Source organism: Pyxicephalus adspersus, chromosome 5 (assembly GCF_032062135.1).
Source record: "Pyxicephalus adspersus chromosome 5, UCB_Pads_2.0, whole genome shotgun sequence".
NCBI lineage: Eukaryota > Metazoa > Chordata > Amphibia > Anura > Pyxicephalidae > Pyxicephalus > Pyxicephalus adspersus.
Genome location: NC_092862.1, coordinates 27165618 through 27180101, shown reverse-complemented (window position 1 = coordinate 27180101; position 14484 = coordinate 27165618). Strand labels below are relative to the sequence as shown.

Genomic DNA, 14484 nt, shown 5'->3' with positions numbered 1-14484 from the left:
CTGATTTTTTTTTTTTTTTAAATAAAGCTTCAGCAGTCTTCACGATAGGGGTTTTTGTCTTTCCTCCATTATTGAAGCAGAAAGAAATCTGAAATAATGTTTAGTAAAAATCTCTACACAGATGTAGGGGTGGAAGTTGTTCGATTTCAAACAATTCTGGAGTTTCCTTTCCCTTTTGTTAATTGACTTCATAGCAGCTGTCATGCTATAATCCAAACTAACAGTATGCATCCTTGGGTATTACAGGAGATCCGCGTGATGCTGGCATGTATAGTTAAATACGACATTGGCAGCTGTACAGTTATAGCTCAAATCCTATCCCACAGCTTTTCTTTGCTAAATCAATGCCTTGATGACTTTATTCCTAGCAAAGTAAACATCAACTGCTATATGTCACCAAACATAGCCATGTCCTTGTTTCTAGGAACGCTGCCTGTAAAACTTCATAGGTGCCAAAATGTCTGGGAGATGACCTCAGTGGACACGGACGCGCAGACGGGATTATACGCAAACCCTTGCGTGCCAAACGTTACTTTAACATAGGCCTGATTTGTAAACAGTAGCTTTTCAACATTTTCAACATGTAAGTCTAAATACCTGATCACAATGTAAGGGTAGCAGTGTCCTTCCCAAGTTTAAAGGAAACCAGTGCCAAAAGAAATATGGTCCCTGGATATTTTTGAAAATGCTGGATTCCAGCAAAATATGACTTTGTTGGCATTGAAACTATCGGATCAGCAAGATACTTCAGGCAACTAGAGTTTTAGGGTCTCAATGTCAGCAATGGTTTGCTTTATCTAAATATGTGTTCTAATAAAGTTAACATAAAACTTTCAAGGGTTTTTAGAGTCAAACTGTCCAATTTTCCATATCATGGTGGCAAGTTAACTAACTTGATCTTGCTCTTCCATTTTCGACTTTTTGATTATTCTATGGTATGCAGCAGGTGTGATGAGGTTCACTATACTTTGGTCAATGCTGAAGGTGAAGGTTTATTAAGCAAAACTGAGATGTTTGGTGGGGATATCTTGCTACAAGAGTTTTCTAGAAATATTATTATTTTCTACGAATTCCCTACAGCTGGCTCTGCCAAGTGGTGCTGGCCCCAAGCTACGCAAGCACCATTTTTTGGGAGGTCAGTCAGCCACAACTCAATGAACACCTTAAAACTTTTAGAAGAACCCTAGGGTTCTACAGAGTCCTAGTTGAGAATGGCTATGGTAAGTATTCTATTCATTTTTAAGGCTCTAGTCTGGGCACTTATGCTCCGAGAGTTCCACATATAAATGGTAGTTATAGTAGTCATCTTAAGACATTCCCATTAATAGAGCCCATCTCCCCCCACAGTTGAACTAAGAGAAGTGATTTTGGAGTATGTGTGTTGAACTATCTTGGGGTCTGGGATATCTTTGCATATGTTCATGGTCCCGGATAGTTTCTAAGCAAAATTTGTACACTGACCTGCTTCTGTTTGTTATGTTTCAATTTGTTATCTACCCTTTTATATTAATCCATATTAAATGTTTGCTTATTGTATTATTAAAAAAATAGATTTAAAAGAGAATGATTATGGCAGGGGGTAAAATGTGTCAGCCATTGTCAGCATTTTCTTCAGTCACGATGTACATTTCTAAAATGTTGTATTATTCCTTATGAATCTGGTCCAGCCAATAGCTGGGTCCTAAAGGCTATGAAACATATACTGTGTCTAATACATTTCTCTAAGTTCCAGTATTCCCCTTTCTTATACCGACAAGATGAACTTATAAATGTTCTAATCATGTACGTGTTAATCACTTACAATACTAATGGCCTTGGTGGGACATTTTCTCACATCATCTGCTGTGATTTAGTTACTCTCAGAATTTCAGCGTGTGTGTCTGAATGTGCCTGGCAGGGTGATGTATTCTTGTAAACAGATTAGCTTTGCTCCCTACAAATATGAGATGGGATCAGAATATCTCCATCCGAGTCCCACAGGGCCAGAGGGCTTGTTAGTCAAGATAACTCTGTAATTCCCTTTCCATCTAGCAGCCATGAGGGAGGGGACGTATCATTGTGGTCTGAGCATGAGTTAGTACAAGTATATAAATGGGAGATCTCACACATTGTACATCCATCCATCCTGTAAAAAGGAGAAAGATTCATTACACTGATGTCACGAAGATATGAATGGGGATATGGCCCTGCCAACGGTGAGTGACTCCGACTGACATAATGCATACTTGCATATAATTGTATTCTTACAGGATTAATGGAATAAATGTATTAAAGAAATGCAGAATATTCAGTTATCAAAATGAAAAATCCCTTGGTAAGAAAATCTTCACGTTGCTCAGTGAATGGGGATAGGCCATTCTGCCTTTTACCCATCTAACCATGTAAGCAAATTGTGTAAATTTTCATCATATTCACCGAACCTATTGAAATCTTATTTGAAGAGTGAGAATTTACTTTGCTAAGTGAATAATCTGAACTCCTTTATTAAATCAGCCTCCATTGTTTAATGTACAGTAACAATCAGAATTCAATAATCTTAATAAAGAAATCATCATTGCTCTTCATTGCAGGGCTTATTATAGAAATGATCAGCAATCTATAAAACTATACCCAAAAATCTTGCAATATTATTTAATTTTTTTTTGTATTGTTTGTTTACTATATTTAGGTCCTGACATGTGGCTAGACTACTTTCCATTTGCCAAAGGTGAACGTCAGTCTCCCATTGAACTTCATACACGGTATATCAAACATGATGGCAGCCTGCGGCCCTGGACCCACACTTATAACCCATCGACCTCTCTAACAATCGTCAATGCTGGCACCACTGTAAGAGTGATGTTTGATGATTCTTCAGACAAATCAGGTGATTCTTGTCTTCTTGTTATCCAAGAGTTTGCCTTAATTTAGGTAGCATTCCTACCACAAAGTAGGTAGGAATGTGATGGCAGTCCTTCCCCTGGGGCCATAATATTATCATACTTGCCCCCAACTCTTTGAGCACAACTGAAAGTTTTAAAATTTTTGCTGCATTGTTTCTACAGCGGTATGGGGTGACTTGTTAAGAAAGTGGCGCTTAGAGGCCAACGAGGAAGTCCCTAAAGTTTTCCCGGTAGTGCATATTAGTGAAACCAATTGTTGGATGTAAAGTGTGTTTATATGAGCCTTGGAAAAAACAAATATAATGGCTATTCTGTAAGTACATGAAAATTAGATACCCCTCCCCTCCAAAAACAATAAATTGTATTATACTAACTATAGATAAGTAATACCATCCTCTGAGCCATACCATATAAACATAACATAAAACTGGAAAATCTCCCATGTTGATCTGATGATACTCAAAAGAATTCTGTACTGTATTTACACAATGTGTATTGATGTATAAGGCCTGATTTATTAAAGCTCTCCAAGGCAGGAGCGATCCAGCAAACCTGGAACGGATTTCTTGAAAGTCATTTGCTATTTGCTATCAAATATTTTGAATCTTGGACCGGATTCATTTTAGGTTTCCTTAATTAACCAGCTTTACTGATAAAAGTCACTCCTCTCCGGCCTTGGAGAGCTTTAATAAATCAGGTAAATAGGAATAAGTATACTGCTTTATCAGTTATACCTATTCCTATAGGCACAGTGGGATGACAACGAACTTTGCAATATGTTGGCATTATATAAATATCAGTAAATAACAATAAAATAAAATAATGGTTATCTTTTATTTATCTGTAGTTTTACTAATCCTCATTAAAACACCCTTATTTGATGCTTCCCTCTCTCACTGTGGGGTTTTATTATTATCTGCATAGCATAACTACACAAGTTCCTTCATAGTATACATTTAAAAAAAAATTAGGCTACAGTTTATAAATATCACCACTTTATTGTTTAAATTTAAATGTATGTTTTGAAATCAATATGGCTGGGCTTAGGATGCTAATGTAACCTCCCTTCTTTTTTATTTTCCTAGTGATAAAAGGTGGCCCTCTTAGTGGCACCTACAGGCTTCGGCAACTGCAGTTTCACTGGGGTTCTTCTGATGACCAAGGATCTGAACATGTTATAGATGGCCTAAAATATGCTGGAGAGGTGTGAATATTACCTGTTCTTTTTACTGACTATAGGAATGCAATGAGAAAAAAAATAATTTAACCCTAAAATTGTAAAACAATTTAACCCCTCCCTTGTTCATCTTCAGTATCAGTGCTTTAAAGCATCTAAAGTGGTGGATACTGGGATTGTTTAGTATACAAAGGTCCAACTCAACATAATTTATTTCAAGGAGTTAAATAGCAGGAAGCATTCGCTGTTGCATACATTACCAATGTGTTCATTGGATGTTAATTTAACTCAGGGGGTTCCCCGCTGGATGCCAGTACTTGAGATGGTGACATAGAGTTAAAGTAGAAGAGGACTAGATTAAATCAAAATTTCAGTGAACTGCATGGAAAGGTAAGTAAAGGTAAGTATTTTTAAAATATTTTATTTTACATTTTTTTATTATTGCTTTATCCTTCCGTTTCTAGTTCAATTCAACTATAATAGGGATCCAAAACAAAGGAAGAATGAATGCAGATAACATTACCGAATCCTAGAAACATATTTTGGATTTAAAGCTCAAGTCTCCACAGAGTTTGCCTCTCGACAATCCATCATCCTTTTATGAGTTTAATGACTTCTGAGGGTGTATTTATAAATTATTCACCTGTCAATTCTACCTTTGATTTGTTACTAAATTTGTTAAAAGATATAGCACTTACCGGTACTTACGTGTGACTGCTGTGCTGTTTTCATAATTGACCACTAGGTGGCAGAATGAGTCTTAGTTTTAATATGCATTGAAACCAGCAATTTATAGAAATTTGCATGGCTGTGAACAAAAATTTAGCTAAACTGAGAGGTGAATAATTTATTTTTCAAAATACAGGTAGTCCCCGGGTTACTTACAGAGACTGTAAGTTTGTTCTTAAGTTGAATTTGTATGTAAATCGGAACAGGAACAATATTTAATAAATGCAATTAGAACAGATGTTTGTCTGAACATATTATTAGGCAGCGTGGTGTCAGTTACTTTATATAATCCTTACTGTAAATTAATCACAAACAAAGCAAAAAAACAAAGGAAAAAAAAACTTAATGGAGCCTAGACATTTATTAACTTCTGGAGCAAGCTGTGCTTTGATATGCAAAAGGAAACAACTGCAGAGTTTGTCTTGGTCATTAAAGAGTTACAAGAGATTGCATAAGAGCTCAGTCTCAGGTGTGTTTAGCAAAAGATTTCTTCTGCAAGTCATGTGAACTGCCCCTCGCCCCATCAAGCCTCCATCCTGCACACGAGCGAGCAGGGAAGCCCTGTTTGTATCCAGGAGTCGCCCGTATGTTTTTATGTTCTTAACCCATAGACTACCTGTACACCCCCTACAATAAATCAATCTATTTCCCCTTACTCCAGGGCATCAATAGTCCACCAAGGATTGCAGAAAGCTGCAAAGTGTTGTTCCTTGTAATTACATAGTAACACTTTTTGCAGCATTCAGTATTCATTATCTATGCTGAAAGAAGCAGGTGAAGTGGAGCTGTGTCATCACAGGACTAAACCAAAGACACCATCATAAAAAGGCCTCCATTTTTTGGTAAAGAATTGGCAGGAGACGAGGGGCAGGGGCGATCCCTAACCCCCAACTAGGTGATAATCAGCACAGATTTCATCACTAATTCTCTGTGTGCAAATATTATGAGGCTTTCACACGGATACTTCACATGGTCAGTACAATATGTACTACTGTTGGGGTTACTTTAGTAATAGATTCTAGGGTCAATATTAGGCTAGGGTTAAATCAAGGTTTGACAATGGCAGGTGCAAAATGTTCCAATGCTTAAGGGCCCTGGACCTTCCTTAGCTAACAGAGGCCCCACAGGGCCTCCAAGTCAGTTTGTCAGGTGGGGCCCTAAGTCAGTCATGCACAGGGGCCAGCTGTTAGTTATGTTCGCCATTGCACAACAGTAAGTGTCAAGGTTTACATGGGGTAGTAGCACCAAGTTTAAATTGCAGGACTGGGCTCTATTTGATAGCTCTGTCCTGTATGGTGTAAAAGAGAGAGAAGGAAGTATGGAGGCTGGAAGGACATTCAGCATGGCTTCTCCTTCCACAACTTGCACTTCCTGTCTAAAGACACAACAGGAAATTGAGTAGATCTCTTCAAAGTAAGTGAAAACTTTTAGACAGTTTGCACCTAAACAGTTGTCTTTTTAGCAAGGTTTCCAACTCCTGGTTCTGTAAAATCTCAAGATTTTAGTTTTTACCTTACTTTCTGTCCTGGTTACAATAGATAATGTCTATTATAGACCAAGTAGTTCATTGAGCCCGCTCTTTTTTTTCCTTTTTGTCTGAGTATAGATCTGTGTGTCATTTCCTCTATTCTGTTCCAAGTACCAACTATTCTTTCTGTAAAACAATGTTATCTATAGTTACTTTTGATTTCTCCTCCTACATAATGTACCATGTTCTCTTTACACTCCCATACACATAAAGAATAATTTCCCATGGAACTTTCTATCTTATAATTCATCTAGGCTCTAAGGCAGGGGTGTCAATCTCAAATACACAGAGGGCCAAAATTAAAAACATAGACAAAGTCGCGTGCCAAACTTGAAGTTTATTGAAAAAATGTAAGGTTTTTCCTTCTCATTAGATATAAAACCTTTTAATATGGAAATAAAGAGGTTTTGCTTAACATTCATCAATCTGGAACAAGCTTATAATAGAGAAATAACACCACTGCTACAATTCCCTGCATCTAAACAAACAGTCCAATGTGGGTCCATGCATAGGCAGAGGGGCCGCTGGTCTATAGACGCGAGTGATACTGGCAATTGTAGTAACAACGCTATTTAAATGCAGTGGAGGGCCAGCTGCAATTAATGTTTAGAAATTCTTTGGGGGCCAAAGAAATTCATTTAGGGGGGGAAATTTGGCCCTCAGACCAAAGTTTGACACCCCTGCTGTAAGGCCTACTAACCTTCAGCTTTTACCAATATATTTGACATTCATGATGTTATATGTAGGATATATGATAATATAAAATCCTAACAAATGCATTTTTTTTTATTTCAGATTCAGTTTGTGCACTGGAACTCCAAATATGACAACATTACAGAAGCCAAGAAAAACCCTGATGGAGTGGCCATAATCTCAGTGTTCTTAAAAGTAAGTGTCACTCCATAATCCGGGAAAATGCCTTTCTATATGTATACTTATTCAGTTGTTTAGAAGAATTTATCAGTTTTACAATAGCCCTAAATTTATTGAAGATCCTGTTGCTAAATCATTCATTTCAACAAAAATCCTCCCATAAGATATTATGTGCATTTAACACATTTTATGCATAGGAACGTCCTGAGTCTCCGGCTTAGTTCTGCCATCTTGGGTATGATGTCAGCCACCCCAGCAGACTGAAAGCTGTCATATGACATTGCGCTGTATTGTCCTTTCCTTTTACCCTTGGAAGTTACATAAAAGTAGGCAGATGAGAGAAGGGGCGAAGGGCCTGGGTCAGCAAAGACAGTAATTAGAGATTGTGATATGAGAGGAACTAGAATAAAATGTGGCTGTGCTAGGTAATCAACTTTTTAGTAGATTGGTTAAATTCCCAAACAAGTTTAAAAGCATATTACCTGTGAATAAAGTAAAACACTTCAAGTATGCATTTAAAATACAGTAAACTCCCCATGTTCCAGAACTCAAGCAACCAGCATCTTTTCTCCTCCCCTGCTGTCATTGGAAAGAATTTCTTAAAAGTCATTTGCTATTTGTGAGCAAATGTTTTCAAACCTGGACCAGATACTTTCCCTGTTTTCAGGATCACCCAGGTTCACTCATGAAAGCGTATCTTCTCCAGTCTTGTAGAGCTTTAACAAATCAGGCCGAGTCTAAGGTGTCATACAACTCACGGCCAGCAGACGTCACTGTGGTAACATGATTTACATAGCAGAAACCCATACTGTAAATTGTATACAGCTTCATACAGTATCTTCTCCAAAAATGTTTATATTAGAATGCCACCATGTATCTTCATTTTAAATATAAACTGCACCTATACTTTATTATATTAACTCTGCTCCCGTTCCCAATAATAATATTCATTATAATATTTATATTATTATTATTATTACTAATAATCTGCACCAATACTTCATTATAACAATTATACTTCATTATTAGAGGTTAATTAACCTCTAGTGCCTCGGGGATCGCAAACAGGAGGATTCCCAGGGAATCTTGTGAATCCCCTGTGAATCCTCCTGTTATAATTTCCTCGATCTTCAGATAGTTTCGTGAAATCTGTTTGTCAAAATTTCCTGAAACCATCGGAAATTTGAGGAAACTTTCGCAAGAATGCCAGAGGCTCATCCCTATATATCCCTTACCATCAAGATCTAGTACAGAGCCTTGTGGTACATCACTTATTTATAAGATCATTATGCAGAATCAATATTCATTATGCAATCATCATTTTTTGCTAAAATCAAGATAAATGGTGTTTACAGCACCACCTTGGACTAAAACAGCTGTGATATAGTCAAAGCAATAAATCATCAGTGAGATAATGTTGTATTAGGTCTGAATTCTATGTTTATAAATGATCAAATTACCTTTGTATATGTTTCCATTCATTGTATCTCACTAATCTGAAATTGTCAGTTTATTCTTTATTATAAGTCATGTGCTAGGTACAGGACATTATGTTTCTTCTAATTGCTGTTATTTGCTTCTTAGATAGGTAAAGCCAAACCACACCTGAAAATGATTTTAGAAGCACTGGACTGTATTAAGGCAAAGGTAAGATAAGCAGAATTCTGCAATTATACCATACATACAGACATTGTCATAAATATGATAGTAGGCTAGACAGACCAAAATAATTGCCAAGCTAAAAAAACAAGCATGCAGTCAAAGCATGAATGCTGCTCCATTTAGAAGTGTATTTTACAATGAGGTTGTGCATAGAATTACCACAATGTCCATACATCATTTGCCATACCGATAGGATTGTCTCCCCTACTACACAACGTATATCTGATTCCAGAGTACTCTCAGGTTCTGGAGAGAACAACTGCATGGCATTGCCACTGTCACCTAGTACCGCAAGAGATCTACACTGCATGGTGAGCAGCAGGGACTGCTAGACATTCTCATGATGTTGGGAGCTCATGCACCTCTGTGCATCCCTTGTTGTTCCTTCTCAAGCAAGTAAAGGATTCCAAAAATTGTTTTTTTAATGGTTGACTAGTAAATTAAAGTAAAATTTAGGTTTAGCAATCATACATCCATAAATGTTTCTGTAATACAGGTACACTTATAGTAAATAGCTGGTGCTAATCTTGTGACATTATTGTAGAAAAAAATTGCTTAGCATTTTGTTGACTGTGTATTTGAAATTTAGGGCAAGAAGGCTCATTTCACAGACTTTGACCCTTCTGTTCTGTTCCCCATGTCCCATGAGTACTGGACATATCAAGGATCTTTTACAACCCCTCCATGTGAGGAATGTGTCACCTGGTTACTTCTTAGAGAGCCAATCACGATCAGCCCAGAACAGGTAATGTATTGCAGATATACAAGATAAAATATTGTAATATATAGATATGTAAGATATAGGTAATGTATTGCAGATATATAAGGTAGCTTACAATAATATACTTTGTAAGCTACCTGTAGTCAAAACAAGGCAGCCCTGATCAGTGATTCAAGGGGGAAAAGGTAAATTTTAACCTTATCCCACCCTATGTAATGATTATCTGCTTCAGCAGCATAGAATTTTGGCCCTGCCGCAAATTCTTTCACCCCCCCACCCCTTCCCCACTACCGCTGAACACCTTTTATACCTATCCCTTGCACCCGGTCTGGCAAATTTAATTCTGACCACCAGGGCCACTATCAGAAATTGCCCATGTCAAAAAGTACCAACATACTTGGTAAAGCCACACTTATTTTGATTGGGACCCGGTACAGAAGTACCCCTTGTACCTCCTGATGGAAGCAATTCTGACCACTCAATCAAAAAATAAACAAATGATTGTCTTCTTTCTACATCTTTTGAACTATGATATAAAAACATGTACGACCGAAGAGGCAATTTTAACTTTGATCGCTGTTTTATGTCTGGACAGCTTAATGCTGGTCACATGCATTACATTTCAACAATCTATATGCAACCTAATTTGAAGGTATCCACATCCAATTCATTAGTACAATCCCTATTATATTTACCAACAACTATGTACCTTCAGGGCCTTTTAATTAGGGTTATCAAGACAGCATTGTTAGGTAGGTCCTTAATACACTATTGTTGGTAACTCAACTTAGGAAGTTATATGTAAAGATAAAACACAGTGATATTTTAGCCTGTGTGGCTCCCTACACCTTATTTATATATAAGCAATTCAATGCAAGTAGATTCAGCATTTCAAGGATTAAGTTTGGGGTAAGAATTTGGTTAAGGTTAACTTTTTAGCTTTTTTAGGTCATTAAGGGGTCAATTTTAAAAAGCACCCACTTGCCAATTATCTTGGCACCCAAAGCTGATGCTGAATATGTGCAGCTCATATTTTTGCAAGAGCAAGGTAGGCAAGAGGGATTATTGCAGAAGGGACATTGCCTATCCCTATCTGCAAAAATGACCAGGGTAATCATGGATTCCCAAAAGTAGAACTTTAATTCCGCTATAAACATAAGCAATTATTTTTTTAGGGTATATTAATTGCTAGGACTAAAATAATGTTATACTCAAGTACAGTGTTATGTTTTGGCTTACGGGGGAAGTGTTAGATTGAGGGTAGGTTTAATTTCAGGTTTACCTTCTTAATTAGGTGGCTGCGCTTTTATGGAACAACTTTCATTTTTTTATGGCACCAACAACCCTGTACTAGACACTACGAGCACTGGTAGATATCTATCAACATGGTTGAGTTATATAATAATCAAATGTTTGTAGTGAACAAAATCCAAATCTCACAACTATAGTACGTACAAAGGTCTTCTTCCATAAAAGAAATGCTGCAGAATCTAAGGCTGAAGATTTGGTATTCAGAAGCATAGGGAAATTTTCATCTCCTTTCATATCATATATCTGTATTCTACCTGTTTAACTTTACCTGGAGTATATCTTTGTAATGTTTCTATAACAGATGGAGAAATTTCGGAACACCTTATGCAGTATGGAATGTGAGGTCCCTCTGAAGATGGAGAACAACTATCGCCCCACCCAACCGCTGCATGGAAGAGAAGTCAGAGCATCCTTTGATTAAATCTTGCATTGATTTGCACAAGATAATAACATTACAAATACAAGGAAGAGCAAATTATTTTATATAAATGTCTATTAAAGGACAAATAGGTTGAAAATGATACATTGATGTTTGCTGTTGGCTGTTCTCAAACATTCAAAGATATTTGGCTGGTATCAAGTTAAAAGCAAGGCAAGATTTTATATACTAAAAACAATCCATATAAACTGTGCAATACATAAAATGACACTGTTGTGGCTTTATTATTTTTCATTGTATTATCATATTTTAATTTGTTTATTCGGATAGTTTTCATATAACTAGCAAACTATAAAACAACTAAGAAAAATTAAGTAACTGTAACCCAAATGTTTATAGCTGCCCATGCAGGAGTTTGGATTGACATCTGAGAATTAAATCCTGTCCTATTAAATGTAATATTTTTTTTGGGGGGTGGGTGGTTGAACATGAAAATGTAACCTTTAAACATGTTTTTATTCTAATTTTCACTACCATTTTAAATTTTTGTGTTTCTTCACTTTTGTCCCAGAAAGAGTTTGTCTTATTCTGCCTGTAAAATCCTTCAATTAGGAATGTCTTTTTTTAAATTTACTTTTAATAAAAGGCCCCCTTCCCACCTTCTTGGTCTCGTGTAGTCAATTTGACAATGTGATAGTTTCTTTCCCCCATCTTTCTCCTACCCATATAGTATAGCCTATGTAAATATCTGTTTATATATCCATGTTGATATGGATAGTAAATGTAATCCTGTAGCACAACTTCAACCCAAGTTATAGAATTGAACGGATCAGTACACATCATTATAATTCCCATGGGATAGAGTACACCATTCTGGTGCCACATCCCATCTAAGTAACATTATTTTTTATTAAACGACAAATAGGTAAATAAAAAGCAATATTAAAAAAAAATAAGTTAGAAATCCTTTTTATTCATGTCCATAGATCGCTACAAGAATCAATAATGGTGGTGTATATGAGTGTATGAGTGTCTGAATCATTACAATATAATAGTGATATTACTCTTCTAAAAATACCTGTGTATACCTCCCAATTATCTCTAATTTGGAAGGACTGTCTATCTTTAAGACCTTCTGTCTCTCTTTAATTATTTCTTTTTTTTTGGGGTAAATGTATAAACATGTGTAAATATGGTTGTTTTTAATTATGAAAAATAGTATTTTGCATAAATTGTGCCATTAATTGTTTTGTATACCTAATAGAAAGAAAAAGTAATTTGGAAAAATATTCATTTTTGTGTATTTGTTTTTGATGGTCTGCACAATAGGGGCATGGTAAGAGTAAGTATTTTGTCTGCAAACTTTGTTTAAATTTTTCCCTTCCCATGTATTTTCAAAAACTGGGAGTTGTGCCTATGGATGAAGTCTTGTTCACCATACTGTAGGAAGAGATCAGAAAGCCTATTAAAATGGCCAATTAGTATTCTCCAATAAAACAAAAATCTCAAAAATCCAAATGAGAGGCACTCCTTCATTATGGTCCCATTGGTGGGGCAGAGGCAAAATGAAGACATTGGACATATATTAGGAGCTAGGGGAGGATTTAACCCAAAGATGGCTACTTTATACCAACATATTTTTTGCTGACAGAAATTGCTCAAAATCTTTTCTAACTCTCTGATTTTCACAAGGTTTGCAACTCAGGAATGTCAAATTTAAGTCAAAAGTCTTTAAATTCTCCATTTGGGTAAAAGAATAAGGTCCTTACATACCCAAGCGAACCACCAGCCTGGAAACATTTGCAATAATTTGTGACACTGACCCAGAACAAGTATGGAAATGAAAACCGCTGACATTTATCTAACCCTGATGACCTGCGTAGTTTAGGGGTCAGAGAGTCAGAAAATATTTTCAGTATCAGCTGGATTTAGAAGGAAGTCAGTAATGGCAACTTTCCTGTGAAATCTCCATTTATATATATTTATGAGTAGTTGTGTGTTGTAATACCTAAAAACCAAAGCAACAGCTTTTAAAATGAAGGTCACTTGTAATGCACCTATTAACTGAACACAAATAGAGAAATGAATTTCCCCTAAATGAGGAAAATGAAAAACCCCTTTGATACAAAGACCATGTGAAGGCTGTAACCCATTGCAAACAATCCTAATTCCCCTAGATTGTAAGCTCTTCGGGGCAGGGTCCTCTCCTCCTCCTGTGTCACTGTCTGTATCTGTCTGTCATTTGCAACACCTATTTATGTCATGTTTAATAATATTATTATTATTTTTATTATTATTAATATTAATAATAATAATAATAATAATAATAATTTAGCTTTCTGCAGCTTAAATAGGAAAGGAATTGATGATCTGCAATTATCCTCTTAATGGCCACCATAAATGACTGTACATGCTGCCCTTAGCACTAATTATTTAAATTGCTTGTTGCTTGAAAGCAGAAATTAAGACATTTTCTGTGCATACATGTTTAATTCTGCGTTCTAGGAATAGCATTTAATTTACAATTAAAATCCAAAAAGATTTAGGAACAATTCACTTAACATTCCGTGATTGATGGGCTTTTTTTCATCTGTAGAGATTTGATATAATTACAGTGCTCTAACAAGGGTTGTAGACGTGGTTTAAATACTTAATGATTTGTGGTGAGATAATGCATTTCAGGTAGTGTTTACTGTATAATAATATTAGGTTAATGACTGAGGAATGCTGATATAAGCAGGATGTTGGTACTTTGAAATACCAATGATTGCCGGGTTTAAGCGCAATGGTTGTATAAATAATAAATTACAATAATAGAGTATTACATAAATAACACATATTCACAATTTTAAATGATAATGCAATAATTTTTACAATTTGAAACTCGTCCAATTTAAAGTTGAGGTTTAGGATACCAACGGTGGAGCCCTGGGAAGGTCAGAATAAGTGGATTGGGAGGAGGGCATTGGGTTAATTATTGTAAGTACAACCATAAGCAAAAAAATAAGTACAGGTAGTCCCCGGGTTACATACAAGATAGGGACTGTAGGTTTATTCTTATATTGAACTTGTATGTAAGTCGGAACATGTATGTTAGTTTAATAAATGCAATTAGGACAGATGTTTTTCTCAACATAATATTAGGCAGCATGGTGTCAGTTACTGTATAAAATCCTCACTGTGCGTTACTCAAAAAACAAAGCAAAAAAAAAAACTTTATGG

At 36.1% G+C, this 14484-nt stretch overlaps 1 protein-coding gene across 1 annotated transcript; it reads left to right on the top strand.

Moving 5' to 3' along the window:
- Positions 1-2105: 2105 nt before the first annotated feature.
- On the top strand, positions 2106-11913 carry LOC140331958 (carbonic anhydrase 3-like). The gene is made up of 7 exons (XM_072413283.1): positions 2106-2195; positions 2669-2866; positions 3968-4086; positions 7112-7204; positions 8774-8836; positions 9441-9596; positions 11185-11913. Exons 1-7 carry the CDS (start codon positions 2156-2158, stop codon positions 11302-11304), a joined length of 789 nt encoding a protein of 262 aa, XP_072269384.1. The 5' UTR covers positions 2106-2155; the 3' UTR covers positions 11305-11913.
- Positions 11914-14484: the final 2571 nt, after the last annotated feature.